The sequence below is a fragment of the Dipodomys spectabilis genome, unplaced genomic scaffold (assembly GCF_019054845.1).
Source record: "Dipodomys spectabilis isolate Male_0828 unplaced genomic scaffold, ASM1905484v1 ptg000457l, whole genome shotgun sequence".
Lineage (NCBI taxonomy): Eukaryota > Metazoa > Chordata > Mammalia > Rodentia > Heteromyidae > Dipodomys > Dipodomys spectabilis.
The window spans coordinates 1,106,654-1,122,580 of record NW_024871134.1 but is presented as its reverse complement, the minus strand read 5'-3'; the positions used below and the strand labels follow the sequence as shown (position 1 = coordinate 1,122,580).

Sequence of the window (15,927 nt, the reverse complement as noted above, 5' to 3'; positions counted from 1 at the left end):
CAATGTCCCTTATTCTGTCTCCAGTAATGGACAACTTAGAGTTGAGGGTAAAATACGGAGGCATGTAAAACAAGAAGCATGGATTGCATTTATTAGACTAAAATGATCCATCAGTGTTGCCTTCCTGGTGACTTGCTCCAGTCAGCCAGGTCCTGTGCATGTCTCCAGTCCTTCCTTCCAAAGCACTGGCGCATGTGCATTTGCAGAATCCTGCTGCCAGCCACTGCTCATGTCAGATTCACCAGCCACGTGTGTTCATGTCAAAACTGCCATGGTCACCATTAATTCATTAAAGCAACATTGACATACATGACCAATAGTACTTGTTTTACCTTACTTTAATGACCTGTGTTTCTCAAATACAAATACTCCTTTTGAGAAATTTGAAGTCATTTATATCCATTGCTCTCAATAGACAGCAGCCTTACTTTACTGAAATTTTTTCTTAATATGTTTGGTTTATTCCTTTGCCATGTTCAGTGTTTTCATGTAAATTCCTTGATATTTAGAATGGGTTTTTACTTATATTTGTTTATTTTAAAACCCAGATTTTATACCTCAGAAACATCATTTTTAACCTTCAAAAACACTATCATATACAAACAATCAGATAATCCAGTTGTGGGCAATTCTATAAAGTAGGGGTTTACATTACACTCACGTCGGGTCTTACCACTGAGATTGAAGATGGCAGAACTGGAAGTGGAGAGTGTGGCTCAAGTGACAGACTGCCAGCCTGGTGCAAAGAAGTCATGGGCAGAATACCAGGCCCTGAGTTCAAGCCCCAATAGCTCTACAAAAAATACATATCAGTATTAATTATTCCAGGCCAGTCACCTAACTTCCTCTGACTGCTTAATCATACTCTCCTGCTAGACAGAAGACATTTGCCCCAACTACAACAAACTTCGGTGTTCAAATCAATTAATGTGGCAAAATGGTCATTTTCACATACCTCTCTTGCTGGTACCCTAGCAGAAGTTTTATCTGTGTAACCTCTCACAGGATTTGGTGATTTCTATTTTGCTAGAGAGACATTGAATGAAATGTTTATGAGCTGTCTCTCATGGCAAGGATTTGCTAAGCATTTTTCTTTGCTATTGCTTAGTAGCCATTTCTGAATACTGTTTTAGTTAACTGTACAGAGCATTGTTCCACAGGTTGGCTGTTTGTTCCTTCCTGAATCTGTGGAAATTGTTATACAGCCTTGATATAAAATGGATGAGTGAACTGTTCTTTGAATTTAAAAAAAAAAATTTTTTACAGATTTCTTCTAGAATTGACATGTTCATCTGTTTACTTTTTATTTGTTCTATTTGGTTATGTCACTCCTGATGCAAATAAAAGCACCTTGTGAAAAGATCGTTTCTGATCACTTTCTGATTCATATTATCGCAGTTCCTGAGAAGTGTATGACTTTTGTAAAAACTGTTGAAGCTTGAGCCCCCAGCCTGTGCAGACAACTCCAACACAGCCAAGTGGGAGCTGCCAGCCTTTCTCCTTGAACACAACTCTGAATAACAAGGAGACACACACTAGCATAGTCTGGATGAAATTCTAATAGAAATAAAACAACCAGACTAGAATTTTAAAGCATATAGAAAGTGAACACACACAAAAAAATTATAGCACAAAATATTAAGACTTCTTCCCTTGAGTTGAGAAAATTGAGTTCTATAAATGACCTGAAAGGGTTGATGCATGCACAGAGGACAGGGAAGAGTCACCTGCCACACACCCCCTCCTCGGAGCTGGGTCTGTGGTCCCTGTCCCCTTCCTCAGGGACCAGGGGTCCGTGTGACACTTTGTATCACTGTGACCTCTTCTGTAGCCGCCCCCTCCCCGTGGCACATGCCTGTGAAGGCTCTTGCCTGCCTGCCCTTCTGCCCCAACTTCCACTGAGAGAAGCTTAACCAGATCCAGCCACAAACGCCTCCTTTTCATCCTTGCCGGGCACTGATGATGAAGGGGGTGGAGAAAAATCTCCTGCCAGCCCTGTCCTGAGCACCTGTGGTCCAGGGAGAGACGCTGCCCAGGACCTGGCCACACACCTGGTTCACTGTGAGAGAACGGGGGGGGGGGGGGGGGGGGGAGGAGGAAGATGGTGTTGTCCTAATGCCAAACACAAAGATACAAGGAAAACCGCAGACTCGTATCTCCCAGAGAACAGGGCAGATTCTCAGTGACGCATGAGTAACTGTGCTGCCCGCAGTGTCACCCGCAGACACTGGCCTGGAGTCTGCAGGTCAACTCAAACCCGCAAACTCGCCCAGGCCACTTCTCCGCCCCCAGGACAGCCCCACATCCAGTCAACAGGAACTCTGGGCGGCTACCGCTGCTGCTGTGGGCCCTGAGATCTCCCAGCTCCCTTCCTCCCTCAGGCTGTAGACCTGCAGTTGTCCTGAAGACAGAATGAAACCCTACTGTGTGCAGCAGCACCGACAGACCACAGACTGTGTTAAACACAGGAGGCAGATGCAAGAGCCAGGTAACACACATTCTCACTCTTTGGAGTCAATGGACTCTAGACAGTCTGGAGAGTCTGGACAGGGCAAGAAGCCAGAGACACCAGCAGCTTCTTCAGTGCAGGAGAAAAACACTGGTTAAAACAGGTATTGTGCATTTCAAAACAATTCAAAAAATATAAAACTCTCAATATACAAAAGCAACTACCAGTTGACAAGAAGGAAATACCCATTTCTGAGCTGATTATTACACATTTGTTCAAGCTCTGGATGTCTCAAAAAAGGACTGCAAAGCCAGGCACGGGTGGCAATCCACTCAGGAGGCTGATTCTGAGGATCTCTATCTGAATCTAGATGGGGCAGAAATGAACATGAGACTCTTACCTCCAATTAACCACAAAAACCCAGAAATGAGGCTATAGCTCAAGTGGTAGAGTGTTTACCTTAAGCAAAAAAAGCTCTACCTTGAGACAGTGCCCAGGCCCTGAGTTCAAGCCCTAGGACTGGCAAAAGAAAAGAAAAAAATACAGTGCTGCAGCTAAGCTACTTTGTAAAATGTATAAGAAATCATAAAGCATACATCAGTCTTTGCAGCAGTGAAACTCTAGGTAGGAGGTAACAAGTCATTGAAATAAGATCAGTGATTCTTAGCCTACAGATTAATTGAAACTACACTTAAAGCCATGAAATCTGAAATATGCAGAAATGTGCACATACAGCTATGATTTTTCTGGGGAGTGGGTTCAAAAGTCTATACAGCCCTATACATGAATGTACTCATGTACACACAATCTGTCACATGCACACACAATCCATCACAAGTAATTCCCTTGATAGAATTTCTTAGAATGTCACTAATATTACAAATATATACCTATAAAAAACCAATAATTAAAATGTTAATATATCTAAATGCATTAAACATTAATACATTGAACATGATTATTTTTAAAAAGCAAGAGATTAAGAAATTGTATTTACTGCTTCTTTGGTATAACCAGTGATGAATGTTACCTCGAATTGTTCAAATAATCTCAGGTCCAGTGTGTTATACTTCTGTCTTTAATATAGAGGAGCTCAAAATATTGGTGGGTTTGGTACACAATACATACAAATCAACCAAAATTCCTTCTGAAAATGGAAAACAGGAGAGGACGTAAGTAAAAGCAATTCTAGAGTCTGTTCTTGGCTACTGAGCATATGGATGGAAGGTAAAGCACCGAGTCCACTAACCATAGTGGGTTCCTCAGACTGGCCTGGCAGTACTCTGTGTGCCTTGGTCAGTAACCTGAGAACAAGCTCTGAAGTAAAGACACACACAACTACAGGCACTGAGGTAAACCCGTTGTTTTTGTTTATTGACAGTGGCCCGGATACATCACATGTGGAGAACACAGGTTCAAGGGCTCGAGAAGAGGGGTATACGTTCATTTACAGGTATTGGTTTTGTTGGCAACATCTGTGTTCTCTCCAGAGGCAAGGGATGAATAGCACCATCGTACCAAATCTGCGATGTCAAGTGGGACCCAGGTCCTCCTGACGGAGGTGACGGGTGGTGGTCCTGCCCAGCTTCTGGGCGTCCTTCTCCGCCAGCTGTGTTTACACATGCTGCACAGGTCTCTCACTACTCAGGCCCTTTGCTAAACGCTCGCTGGCCAGCCTGCAGGGTGCAGGAGGCTGGCTCACAAAAACCTGCAGGTCCAGGAGGTCCTGGGGGCCCAGGCACCCCTGGAATCCCTGCCACACCAGGGGGCCCTGGCTCCCCGTCCCGGCCATTTCTCCCATAGCTGGCAGGGCCTGGGTCACCTGAAACACAGAAGGTTGTCTATGTGAACAGAGCAAGCTCCCAGCTGCAAACCAGCACAGTGCACCCGGCCCTCATGCCGCCGCTGCAGATCAGGGACTTCATCCATGCTTTCAGAAACAGTGGATGATGACGAAAACAGGGAGAAATCCCTTACTGGATTTGGGTTTGAGAGACATTTAGGGCTGGACGAGAGCTGGGTGTTCACACCCCACATTTCCACCAGTAGAGCCGTGCTGCGCAACAGGAAACCTTCCACTGAAGAACAGACACGTCTACTGAGAACTGAGCTGTGGCCAGCCATGGGCTGCAGGTGTACAATACTGCCCGACTCAAAAGTATTGTCTCAATATGCTTTGCTTCAGTACATGGCGAAAGCATCTTTGAGGTGAGCGAACTCCTTCTCAGCATACAATGGACACATTGAAAGCACAGTTACATGAAAACATGCACGTGATACACCAAAACTAGAGCTCAGCACCTCAGCACTCCACACACACCATTTCCCTTCCCACACAGCACCATTTCCTCTCACTTCCCAGGTAACACAGCACCATTTCCTCTCAGCACTCAGCACAGCACCATTTCCAGGCTGGCAGCTTTTTGCTGGTTAATTGGAGATTAGAATCTCAGACTTTTCTGCCTGGTTGTCTTTGAACCTTCATCCTCAGATCTCCTCTTCAGGTCTCAGCCCCCTGGGTAGCTAGGACTACTACAGCTGGGAGCCAACAGCACCTACATAATGTTTTAGGTACTTCTGCAAAGGTCTGTTTTCCACTGACAAGTTCTTTATGCTGAGATTATAAATTATGACGGAGCTCTGCCCTGCATCACAGCAGCTGAAACAAACCTACATGCTCAATTAGATCTTTTTTAGACTTAGTTTTCTTTCTTTTCTCAGAGGTGTCCATTTTCTCCCCATCTCAGTGTTCTCATTACATATGTCTAATCGTAGAGGCCTGTCTTTCTGTACATACCACTATATGACACATGAATATACATTAGCTGTGCTATCTGCCTAATGATTATACAGTTTGGGTTTTGTTTTTGGTGTTTACATTTCAAGGATCCATAAAAACATTTGAGATTCTAAAACATGAACATCCATGTCACTCTCTGGATGAACACCAGGGGGCAGCCATGTAACACAGAAAGAGGTCAGGCATGTCTGCACACTTGAGTGGTAATGAAGAGAGACTGATCTCAAACACAAATGGGGGCCCTTGTTTGCTTGCCAACAATTAATTCTCAGCGTTACATAGGTTGATGAATCATACAATTGTTTTGTAAGCTGTGTGTACAAAATGCTTCATTTCTTCCGCTGAGCTAACTTTTGTGATGTTTGGTAGAGCCAGTATACTTTTGTTTTGCTCTGTTTGTGCCTGTCCAGGGGCTTGAACTCAGGGCTTGGGCTCTGACCTTGAGCTTTTTTGCTCAGGGCTGGTTTCTATCATTCGAGCCATAGGGTCTGGTTTTCATGCTGGTTAATTGGAGATGAGTCTCATGGACTTTCCTGCCTAGGCTGATTTTAAACCAGGATCCCTAGATCTCAGCCTCCTGAGTAGCTAGAAATGCAGGTGTGAGCCACTGATGCCCAGCTAGCAGCAGACATCTTAATGAGACAAACCCAGCCCCAAGCACTAACACTAACTGAACCCTGGCAAGGAGCTGAGGGGCTGGGGCAGGCCGGAGGAGCACCGGAGGCTCTGGGCATCGTTCACACATCTTGGGAGAGACACTGAGGTAAGATGGGAAGTTAGCCAGAGCCACAGCAGACTGCTCACAAAAGTGCCTCTGGGGCTTGCTTCAGCTGTGCCAGGAGGCCCCACAATGCATTTCCAGCCACACCTCAAGTTCTGCTAGGAAACTAAAATACGAGTGGTTCAAAGCCACAGACTGCCGGCTATCCTAACTACTCAGGAGGCTGAGATCTGGAAGATCTTGGCTCAAAAATTCTGCCACTTGAGCCACAGCTCCACTACTGGTTCATGGTTATTGGAGATAAGAGACGCTTTTCTACTCAAGCTGACTTCAAACTGTGATCTCGGCCTGCAGAGCAGCTAGGATTTCAGGAGTAAGCCACTGGTTCTCAGCTGACACTATGCTTCTGAAAGCATCTGTTTAAGAAATTAATATTTCAAATCTTGACACCTATTTTCACACAAAAGGTCCACCCATGACTCACAGATCATTTAATTCTACATTGGAGTCCTCTCCCCATGTGCTACCCAACCACTCACCTAGAGACCAGCAGCTCACACACACACACACACACACACACACACACACACACACAAAACCACTTACCTGGGAGACAAGCAGCTCACACACACACACACACACACACACACACACACACAACCACTCACCTGGAGATCAGCAGCTCTCATACACACTCACACACATACACACACACACACACACACAACTCACCTGGAGACTAGCAGTTCTCATACATACACACACACACACACACACACACACACACACACACACACACACACACAACCACTCACCTGGGAGGCCAGTAGCTCCTGGCAATCCTTTGGGACCTCGCCCGGGAGGACCACGTTCCCCTTTTTCTCCCAAGTCACCTGCATTTCATAAAAGAAAGGTTATTTTTGCATATGTTTTTAAATCACACTTCTGCATTTTAAACTTTAAGCCAAGCCAAAATTCCGAAGGGAAGGAGACTGCAGCAAACCAGATTGCCATCAACATGAAGCAAAGTAAAACTTCAGTTCCTCATCTTAACACAGCTAAAGCGGAAACACCCAGAAGGATTGTGGGCACAGACATGGATGTAGCATTTCACAAAACTGAATATGCATTCTTGGTATTCAGTAATATAAGAACGGAAGGCTACTTTCTTCTTATGACAAAACATACTCATCTCAACCTAAAGCTTTACAGGTCACACAGGGCAGGGGAGTTCAGAGGAACAGGATGGCCACCGCCCCTGGGGCTGTGCTGCCACTCAGGGGTGTGAGGAGGTAAAACCATCCTGAGGGTAGCCGTGTGGATGCCGGTGGCTCACGCTGTCATCCTAGCCACTCAGGAAGCTGAGATCTGAGGATCAAGGTTTAAAGCTAGCCGGGGCAGACAAATCTTTAAGACTTTTATGTCCAATTAACAAGTAAAAAGCCAGAACGAATGTGTGGCTCACATGGTAGAGTGCCAGCGTTGAGCAGAGAAGCCAAGTGAGAGCTGGAGGCTCTAATTTCAAGCCTAATACTTGTGCTCACACACACACACACACACACAAACACACACACACACACAGAACTGCTCTTACTTTCAGGTGATATGAGTATATATTTTAAAATTAGAAAATCAATTTCAAAGCTGCTACAAACAAAAATTTGAGTAAAGTATTAGGGTTCAAAATTAAAATTAATATCTGAAGATCAATATTTAGGTACAAATGGCAGTTATAAGACAATGTAAAACATACCACAAATAATAGAAATTAAAATATTAAATAGCTAGAAATAAGCTTGATTGGAAAAGTACAAGTGTAACAAGAAACAATGTTTCTAATGGATACCAAAAAAAAGATTGTAAATACTTTTAAATGGAATGACATCTTTATAAAGATTGTCCATTTTTCCTGTTAAATGTCCATTAAGACCCCACCCCCAAAAGCCCCCAGTGGAGGGGATGGTGAAGTTTGCTTAGAAAAGCATTTCAGTCAGAACAATGTGGGTCCCCTCCTTCAAAGGGAGAAGTCCTGAGTCCTACCAGCTATGAACACAGTTGCTGGTCTGTAAGGAAGGTAGGGGGGTCTGCGTTCCATGAGGGAGGGGACAGTGGAGGTCAGCTGGAAGGGAAGTCAGGGCCAGTCCCCTGGGCCTCCGCCATCAAGGAGGAACGACAAGCAGAAGGAACTGCGGAAATCCTCCTGTAACTTTAGTTGGCCTTGATTTATCATTCCAAATGTGAAGAACGGCTGGGCGCTGTGGCTCATGTCCGTAACCCCAGCTACCCAGGAGGCTGAGACAGGATGAGCGTTCAAAGCCAGCCTCACAGAAAAGTCCTGAGACACCCATTTCCAGTGAACCACCAAAAGGCTGGAAGGGGAGCTGTGGCTCACATGGTAGAGCACCAGTCCTGAGTACAAAGGCTGGGAGGGGAGCTGTGGCTCGCATGGCCGAGTACCAGGCCTGAGTACAGAGGCTCAGGGCAATGCCCAGGCCCTGGATTCAGCCCAGAACTGGTACATGAAACACAAAAGCAGGATTCCCCCCCCCCCCAAGGTGATGGGCAGCAAGAACATGGACAAGTGCTTTCTCTAGGCCAGCACTCAGCCTGGGGTGGCCTGGCTATTACCGTGGCCAGTACAACGCGGCCACCCTCTGGCCACCCTGGGGTGAGGCCAGAGAGAGCCCCACACTGTAGCCCCACACCGCACCGCACCCTACCCCAGCACACACTGCACTGTACTGCACTACACCACAGCCCTGCACCAAAGCCCCACAGGCTGCGTTTCTGAAGCAGGAGACAGCATGGACAAGAGGGAGGGAGGGATTCTCTCTCTCTCTCTCTCTCTCTTTCTCTCTCTCATCAATTGGTTCAATCTCTGAAGCTTTGAAACATTGCCAGACTTACAAGAAGCCCCAGTTAAAGCTCATTCTTTTTTTGTTGTTGTTGTTTTGTCGGTCATGGGGCTTGAACTCTGGGCCTGGGTGCTGTCCCTCAGCTCTTTAGCTCAAGGCTAGTATTCTACCACTTGAGCCACAGTGCCACTTCGGTTTTCTAGTGGTTTATTGGAGATAAGAGTCTCACGGACTTTCCTGCCCGGGCTGGCTTTGAACCTCAATTCTCAGATCTCAGCCTCCTGAGTAGCTAGGATTACAGGCGTGAGCCACCAGTGCCCGGCAAAACTCATTCTTTAACATGCAGTTGTGCACATGCCGAACAAGTGATTGAATGAATGGTCCTGGCTGGAGCTGGCCAGGTGGCCCCTTTACCCCTTCACGGCCAAACTGGCGGCCTGCTTGCCCTCCGACCTTCACTGGAGCACCATGACCTTCAAGGGAAAAATCTGGGTGTGCCCTGCCCCCCCCCATTCCCACCTGGGCAAATTCTTACCTTTAGGTCCTCTCAGACCAAGAGCCCCAGGGGGACCTTTGATCCCTGGGAGGCCCCTGATCCCCATCTGACCGGGGAAGCCATTCTCTCCAGGAGGGCCAGGAGGTCCAGGGGGGCCTGGGCGCCCAGGGAGTCCTGAGATGCCCACATCAGGGCGCTTCAGACTGGCAGCCATCTCTGCAAAGTGTTCTGAAAGACAGCAAATGACCCAGGAGTAATTCAGATTAAGTGTGCAAGCGTGCGTGCGTGCATGTGTGTGTGTGTGTGTATGTGTGTGTGTGTACGCGCACGTGCATATGTGTCCCCAACTTGGCAAAAAATAAAAAGATAAAGAAAGGCTAACTCAGAAAAAAAGCACTATTTTATTATGAAGCTATGAGCGACTGTAAATGATAATTGGTAAAAACAACATTGGCTTTAACATTATTTAAAACCTGCTAGGTGGTCAGTGGTTTAAGCCTGGTAATTCTAGCCACTCAGGAGGCTGAGATCTGAGGATCAGGGTTCAAACACAGCCTGGGCAGGAATGTGTGAGACTCTTATCTCCAATGAACCACCAAAAAGCTGGACGTGGAGGTGTGCTTCAGTGCAAAGCACCAGGCTTGAGTGGACAAGCTTTTGGATCATGCTGCGGCCTGGAGTTCAAGCCCTAGTACTGGCACATACACACCCACACATGTGCCCACATGAGCATACTTGCACATGCAGGTATGACTCAAATCCTCTCACTCTGAAAGCAGACAGCGTCCCTTTTATTTGCCATACAAACTGCAAGGATTAAGTCAGGCAGCAGGAGTTCACGGGCTTGGGCTGTGGCTGACTTGCTCAAGCAGGAGTTAGTGTTGTTAGCGTCGGCTGGGCTCAGGGGCTGTGGCTACTCACCCTGCATGACTCTCATGCAGACCTGCTTGATGTGCTGGTCTGTTGGAGCTCTCCCCTGAGCAGGAATGGAAAGGTGGTTCACCAGGGAAGTGCAGGCGATGTAACCCAGGAAAGACCCAGGGGGCAGGATTTCAACCTAGCCCAACGGGCAGAGGCCCCCTGCGGCCAGGAATCTCCCAGAATCCCCTGCAGCCCGGCGTCTCCTGGAACCCCAGGACCATCCACTCACCGGAGGGCCCTGGATGCCAGGTAGACCAGTGACGCCCTGCTCCCCCTGCACACCCCGGGGCCCCGGCGGTCCTCGTGGTCCTTCGACTCCTGGAAGCCCCCGACTTCCTTCTGGCCCCCGCAGGCCGGGCTCCCCAGGGCTCCCAGCCTAGAAGAGAGAGAGTGGGCACAGCGGGCCAGACACCTGAAGGTATGTCCTGCTGCCAGCACCAACACCAGGCATTCCTGGAGCCCACGCTCTACGCTCTGCCTGGTGAGGAGGCAGCCCAGGGGAGCACCATCCACCCCAGGGGAGCACCCCAACAACCAGCCAGTCTCCTGAGAGCTCCAGTTATAGCAAAGCCATACAAGTGTTTACGATTATTGCCATTTCCAAATCGTCACTGGAATAACACTGCTTCAGATCGCGTCTTCCCAACTCAAACTACTCTCTAGGATCTGCTCTGTGGGTGGGGTTGTTTTGGCTTTCTTTTTTGTTGCTTGGTGCTGGGGCCGAGCCCAGAGCCTCGCACATGCCAGGCACACGCTCTGCCCCTGAGCCCGGCCTCAGTGCCACGCTCCTGACTTTCATAAGGCTTCTTAGAAGTTTATGTCCACAAAAAAATAAACAATGCCATGAGTTCCTCTATTTGGACATCACTCCTGCAACACACATAAAACAAACCTACCTCAAAAGTGTAAGTTGTTTAGCTTTCATAACTTCTGGGTTAATTTGAAGATACCAAACATGAACATAAACTAAACCAATGCATTTACCACATCTAAAATGTGGCATTAAAACACTTTACCAAGGAGCTGGGAAGGTGGCTCAGCAGTAGAGTGCTTGCCTTGCATGCATGAGGCCCTAGGTTCGATTCCTCAGCACCACATAAGCAAAAAGAAAAAAGCCAGAAGTGGCGCTGTGGCTCAAGTGGTAGAGCGCTAGCCTTGAGCTGAAGAGCTGAGGACAGTGCCCAGGCCCAGAGTTCAGGCCCCACAACTGGACCCCCCCCCCAAAAAAACCAAACAAACAAAAACACTTTGCCAAGCCGGGCGCTGGTGGTTCACGCCTGTCATCCCAGCTTATCAGGAGGCTGAGATCTGAGGATTGCAGTTCAAAGCCAGCCCAGGCAGAAAAGTCCATGAGACTCTTATCTCCAATTAACTACCACAAAGCCAGAAGTGCCGCTGTGGCTCAATTGGTAGAGTGCTACTCTTGAGTGAAGAAGCCAAGGGCCTAGCACAAAGCCAGAGTTCAAACCCCAGTACCGACATACACACAAAAACGGGCTTTGTATGCCTTTCTGAGCCTGATTTCATTGTGCTTCTTGTTTCTCTTGAAGCATTTTGAGGGTGTGCTATTTACTCAGGGGACGGTGGCCGCCATGCTGTCAGCTGGTTGGGTATACTCTGGGAAATGGAGACCACACCAGAAATAAGAGGCCCGGGCTTGCTGGGAGCTGGGGGCAGTGGCATGGCCTCTTTGCCCGTTTCTTGGTGTCTCACAGTGTTCGTGTGCATTCCTTTCACATGAACGCCCACTTCAGGGTTCCTACGAATTGTTTCTGATCCAACTTGTAAGGGCACTGCTTAGTTTCCACAAAATGACAAAATAAAACATGCTGATCATGTTCCTTTCTAAGTTCTTCATCGTCTTCTGCTTATGCCACCAGTTTACCTCCTTGACTGGGACACATATGAGACTAAGAAAGATACTGGAATATTTTACAATACTGTAGCTGCCGATAAAATCCACTTGTATGATCAAAGCAAAACCCAAGCCAGTTCTTTAAAAATGACCTATTTGGTGAGCAGAATAGAGCCTACCATGTAACGTTCATAAAAACCCATTTACAGTATTAAAAACATTCCATTTGGAGTGACTAATTTAAAACCAAAGCCTAGCATGGTGGTGCATGCCTGTAATCCCAGCACTGGGGAGACTAAAGCAGGAAGAGTTTGTGGCCAGCCTGGGCTACATAGTGAGTTCTAGTCTAGACCATGCGGTGTAGTGAAACCCTGGGAACAGGGCAGGTAGATATATTTCCATTGCTGTGGATTGTACTGGGTTAGCTCATTACTTAGTAAATTTGGGCATTTAGTTCCTTGAAGCTAAGCCCTCTAAGAATTAAACTTAAGAATTAAAGCCTTCTAAGAATTAAATTAAAGCCAGAGCCTTTCCCGTGATGCAGTTTTATTGATTATGACAAGGGGTACTGTTGTTACTGGCAGCACCGGGGATTGAACTCAGGGCTTCATGCTTGCTCAGCAGGTGCTCTACCCCTTGAGCCACAGCCCCACAGTGCCTTTTCCCATGTTTTCAAGGCAGGGCTCACTTTAGACCCAGGCTGGCAATGCGTGTCTCATCTCTACATCACTGGACATAACAGGTGCACAGGGCACCAACCTTCCCCCCAACACACAGGCCACCTGCAGCCATATGACTGGCAGGTACCACCCTGCACAGGCCTGGAGATGGACCGAGTCTCTCAGCTTCCTTTTTGCCTGGGCTGGCCTTGAACCCCAGTCCCTCAATCTCTGTCTACAAGGAGCCAGGCTTGCAAGGCTCCAGCTTGCTTTGGCTCATATCCTTAATTTTATTTATTTATTTATTGTGGGTCGTGGGACTCGAACTCTGGGCCTGGGCACTGTCCCTCAGCTCTTCAGCTCAAGGCTAGCACTTTACCACTTGAGCCACAGTGCTACTTCCAGCTTTTTCTACTTATGTGGTGCGGAGGAATCAAACCCAGGGACTCATGCATGCGAGGCAAGCACTTTACCACTGAGCCACCTTCCCAATCCAGTTTTCCTTACTTTTTAAATTAAATTTTAATTTAAAAATTTTCATGAAAAATTGTTGATTATACTTACAGATCCCTTTGAGCCAGGCAATCCCATATCTCCCTAAATTAGTAAAACAAGATTACATTAGAGCAATATATTCACATTCGATAGCTTCCCACCCAAAACATTTAAAAAAGAAAAAGCTACTGAACTATTGGAACACAAGCACCATAAACTCTGGCACTGCAGAAAGAGTTTAGCTCAACAGCTGGATTCTAGTTCCGATTCTGCTACTTGACGCTGTGGCCAGTGTGAGCAGGGCTGGCCCGGCCTCCAGTGACACAGGCAGGGCTGGGTCAGACCTGCCCACAGATCTGTCCAGGACTCGAAACATTCAGGTGAAAGATGGTAAGTAACATCCTGTCACAACGTGTAATAGGCATCTGAACCTATTATGAAAACTTAGCTTTCAACACTAATTATTTTAAATTCATTCCAGCCTAAACAAAATGTACATGCTCTTAAGCTTTGAAAAAAAAAATTTAGTCTTCCCATCATTCATTCTAAATGAATTTATCTCATGTGCTGGTATATCAGGTAATCTCTAATATAAAACACAATGATTTCAAACATTTTCTGAGCTCAAACAATGAATAACTTTTATAGAAAGTACAGAATAATCTTTGTTAATTTTCTTCATTCTTAAAGTAATCATCTGCCCAGTTCAGATGTTCTATCTACTTGTATTCTAAATCTTGAATGCCTGAATTACACATTACCAGAATTTTGTCCAGCACTAAGATTCCCAAAGCAATTCCATGAACAGCTGCTCACCCTGAGCCCCCAGGAGCAAGATCTGGGTTTCCAAGTGAGCCCATGCTAGGTTGTATGTGAACCCTTGCATGTGCCCACAGACCCAGACACGCAGTGGACAAGAACGTGCGTTCCCCCTCCATAGCTGGAACTCTTGACAGTGTCGTCCTGTGCAGATGGAGGGGACCACTTGGGTGGGTTTGAGGCAAACCAAAGCCTCAGAGCTAACTCACTGCCCCCCCCCCCCGAGCTCTGCCCGGCTTTTCCTGCAGAGGCTGACAGCATAATCGCCAAGGTGCCCAGGTCGAGGCCAAAGGTGTCTCAGTCACCCAAGTGTCAAGAGAGCTAGGGACGGGGGACCTTCCAGCCAAGGCCTCTGGGGATAGGACTCCTCTCCACTTTCCTGTATCTTACCTATCATCTTGGGAGTCTTCAAGGGTGGACTTTAAAGAAGGTAATGAAGCGAGTATGACCGTATGATAAAATATGCACGCACATGTTCATATGTGTGTGTGTTTCTAACAGAATTCAAAATTGATAAGCAGTTATAAGAAAGAAAAAACAAACAAACTCACCAGGTCGCCTCTTTGTCCCGCTTCCCCCTCCTCACCAGAGGCTCCCTGAAAAATCACGGTAAAAGGTCACACTTTTCCGTCTTTGTCCCCGGGGTCAACTTTACCCAGTCACTAGCCCTAAGGGTTACAGAAAGAAAATGCCCTTGGTGACGTCTCAGTGCTGGAGGCCAGGCCAAACTGAGGGCAGAGGCCAAAAGGGGGTCACAGGTGAGGCTGACAGCTCTTACCAAAGTGGAGCTGAACCCAGGTGTTTACAGTAATGAGCACAGCCCGCAATCTTGTAATCTGGCAAGCCTGAAAGAGGCCTCTGACCGCAGGAAACAGAGGCCAGAAATAAAAAAAAAAGAGCAGTATGCTGCCATGGCTTCTGTGGAAGGCAAGTGTGAGTTTCACTCACAGCAATAACAAAATGAGCACCAGGAAGGGAGAGCAGATGGGGGGGGGGGGGCAGGGAGAGGGGGAGGGGCGAGAGAGAAGGGAGGGAGGATGCAGCCGTGGTATCCAGTGTATGTATGACAAAATGGAGCTGATAAGTTGAGGGGGGGTGGGGCTGGGGGACAGGGGGGAGAACAAGGGGAGAGGTGACATTGATCAAATGCACTGCACTCACAAGCTGGGGTTTTGAATGGCAACAACCTCTTTGTACAGCTACTTAAAAGATAATAGAGAAGGAAAGAGAGAGAAAGATGGAGGGAGGCTGGGAGGGAGAGAGGGATGGAGGCTGGGAAGGAGGGGAGGAGGGAGGGAAAGAGGGAAGGAAGGGGGGAGGTAGGAGGGAAGGAGGGGAGTCAGGAGGGGAAGAGAGGTGGGAAGGAAGGAAGGAAGGAAGGAAGGAAGGAAGGAAGGAAGGAAGGAAGGAAGGAAGGACGGACATCATTTCACACCCCTAAGCTGGCCGGTAGCTACTGTTCGGCTCCCTTCACGCTCTGCGCTCACCTGTTCTCCCTTTGGGCCGGGCTCGCCAGTCACACCCTGTTGTGGACAGAGCAGAAACAACACGGCTTTGGTATTCTGAGGTGCTTGCTGTCTACCCAGCCCCCCTCACTGGGCTGGCAGGCATGGCATGAGAAACACCCCTCCCCATGTCTCACGAGAACGGGGTCCCTGACGCCACAGGGGCCCCTGGCACAATTTAGAACTGAGCAAGCTGCAGCTGCAATTCTTACGTAGACTTCTGTTCTTCTGCTAAGTCAACAGATGTTAGTTCTTTTTTGCCTGCCGGTTCAAACTCAGGGCCTGGGTGCTGTCCCTGGCATTTCCTGCTCAAGGCTGGTACTCTACACTGGGCCACAGCTCTACTTTTGGC

The 15,927-nt window shown here is 47.6% G+C and overlaps 1 protein-coding gene across 4 annotated transcripts in view; it reads right to left on the bottom strand.

The window, feature by feature from the left end:
* Window positions 1-4,089: 4,089 nt before the first annotated feature.
* The window catches only part of Col9a1 (collagen type IX alpha 1 chain), a 51,790-nt gene continuing 39,952 nt past the window's right edge, over window positions 4,090-15,927 (bottom strand). For 3 of the 4 annotated variants that reach the window (XM_042668566.1, XM_042668567.1, XM_042668568.1), the window contains 8 exons: window positions 15,558-15,593; window positions 14,622-14,666; window positions 13,321-13,353; window positions 10,472-10,618; window positions 10,243-10,297; window positions 9,361-9,549; window positions 6,786-6,863; window positions 4,090-4,271 (listed from right to left, as the gene is read on the bottom strand). In XM_042668566.1, the coding sequence (XP_042524500.1) occupies window positions 4,090-4,271; window positions 6,786-6,863; window positions 9,361-9,549; window positions 10,243-10,297; window positions 10,472-10,618; window positions 13,321-13,353; window positions 14,622-14,666; window positions 15,558-15,593 (765 nt within the window). The remainder of the gene's footprint in view (window positions 4,272-6,785; window positions 6,864-9,360; window positions 9,550-10,242; window positions 10,298-10,471; window positions 10,619-13,320; window positions 13,354-14,621; window positions 14,667-15,557; window positions 15,594-15,927) is intronic. The other variant, XM_042668569.1, reaches the window with a different exon arrangement.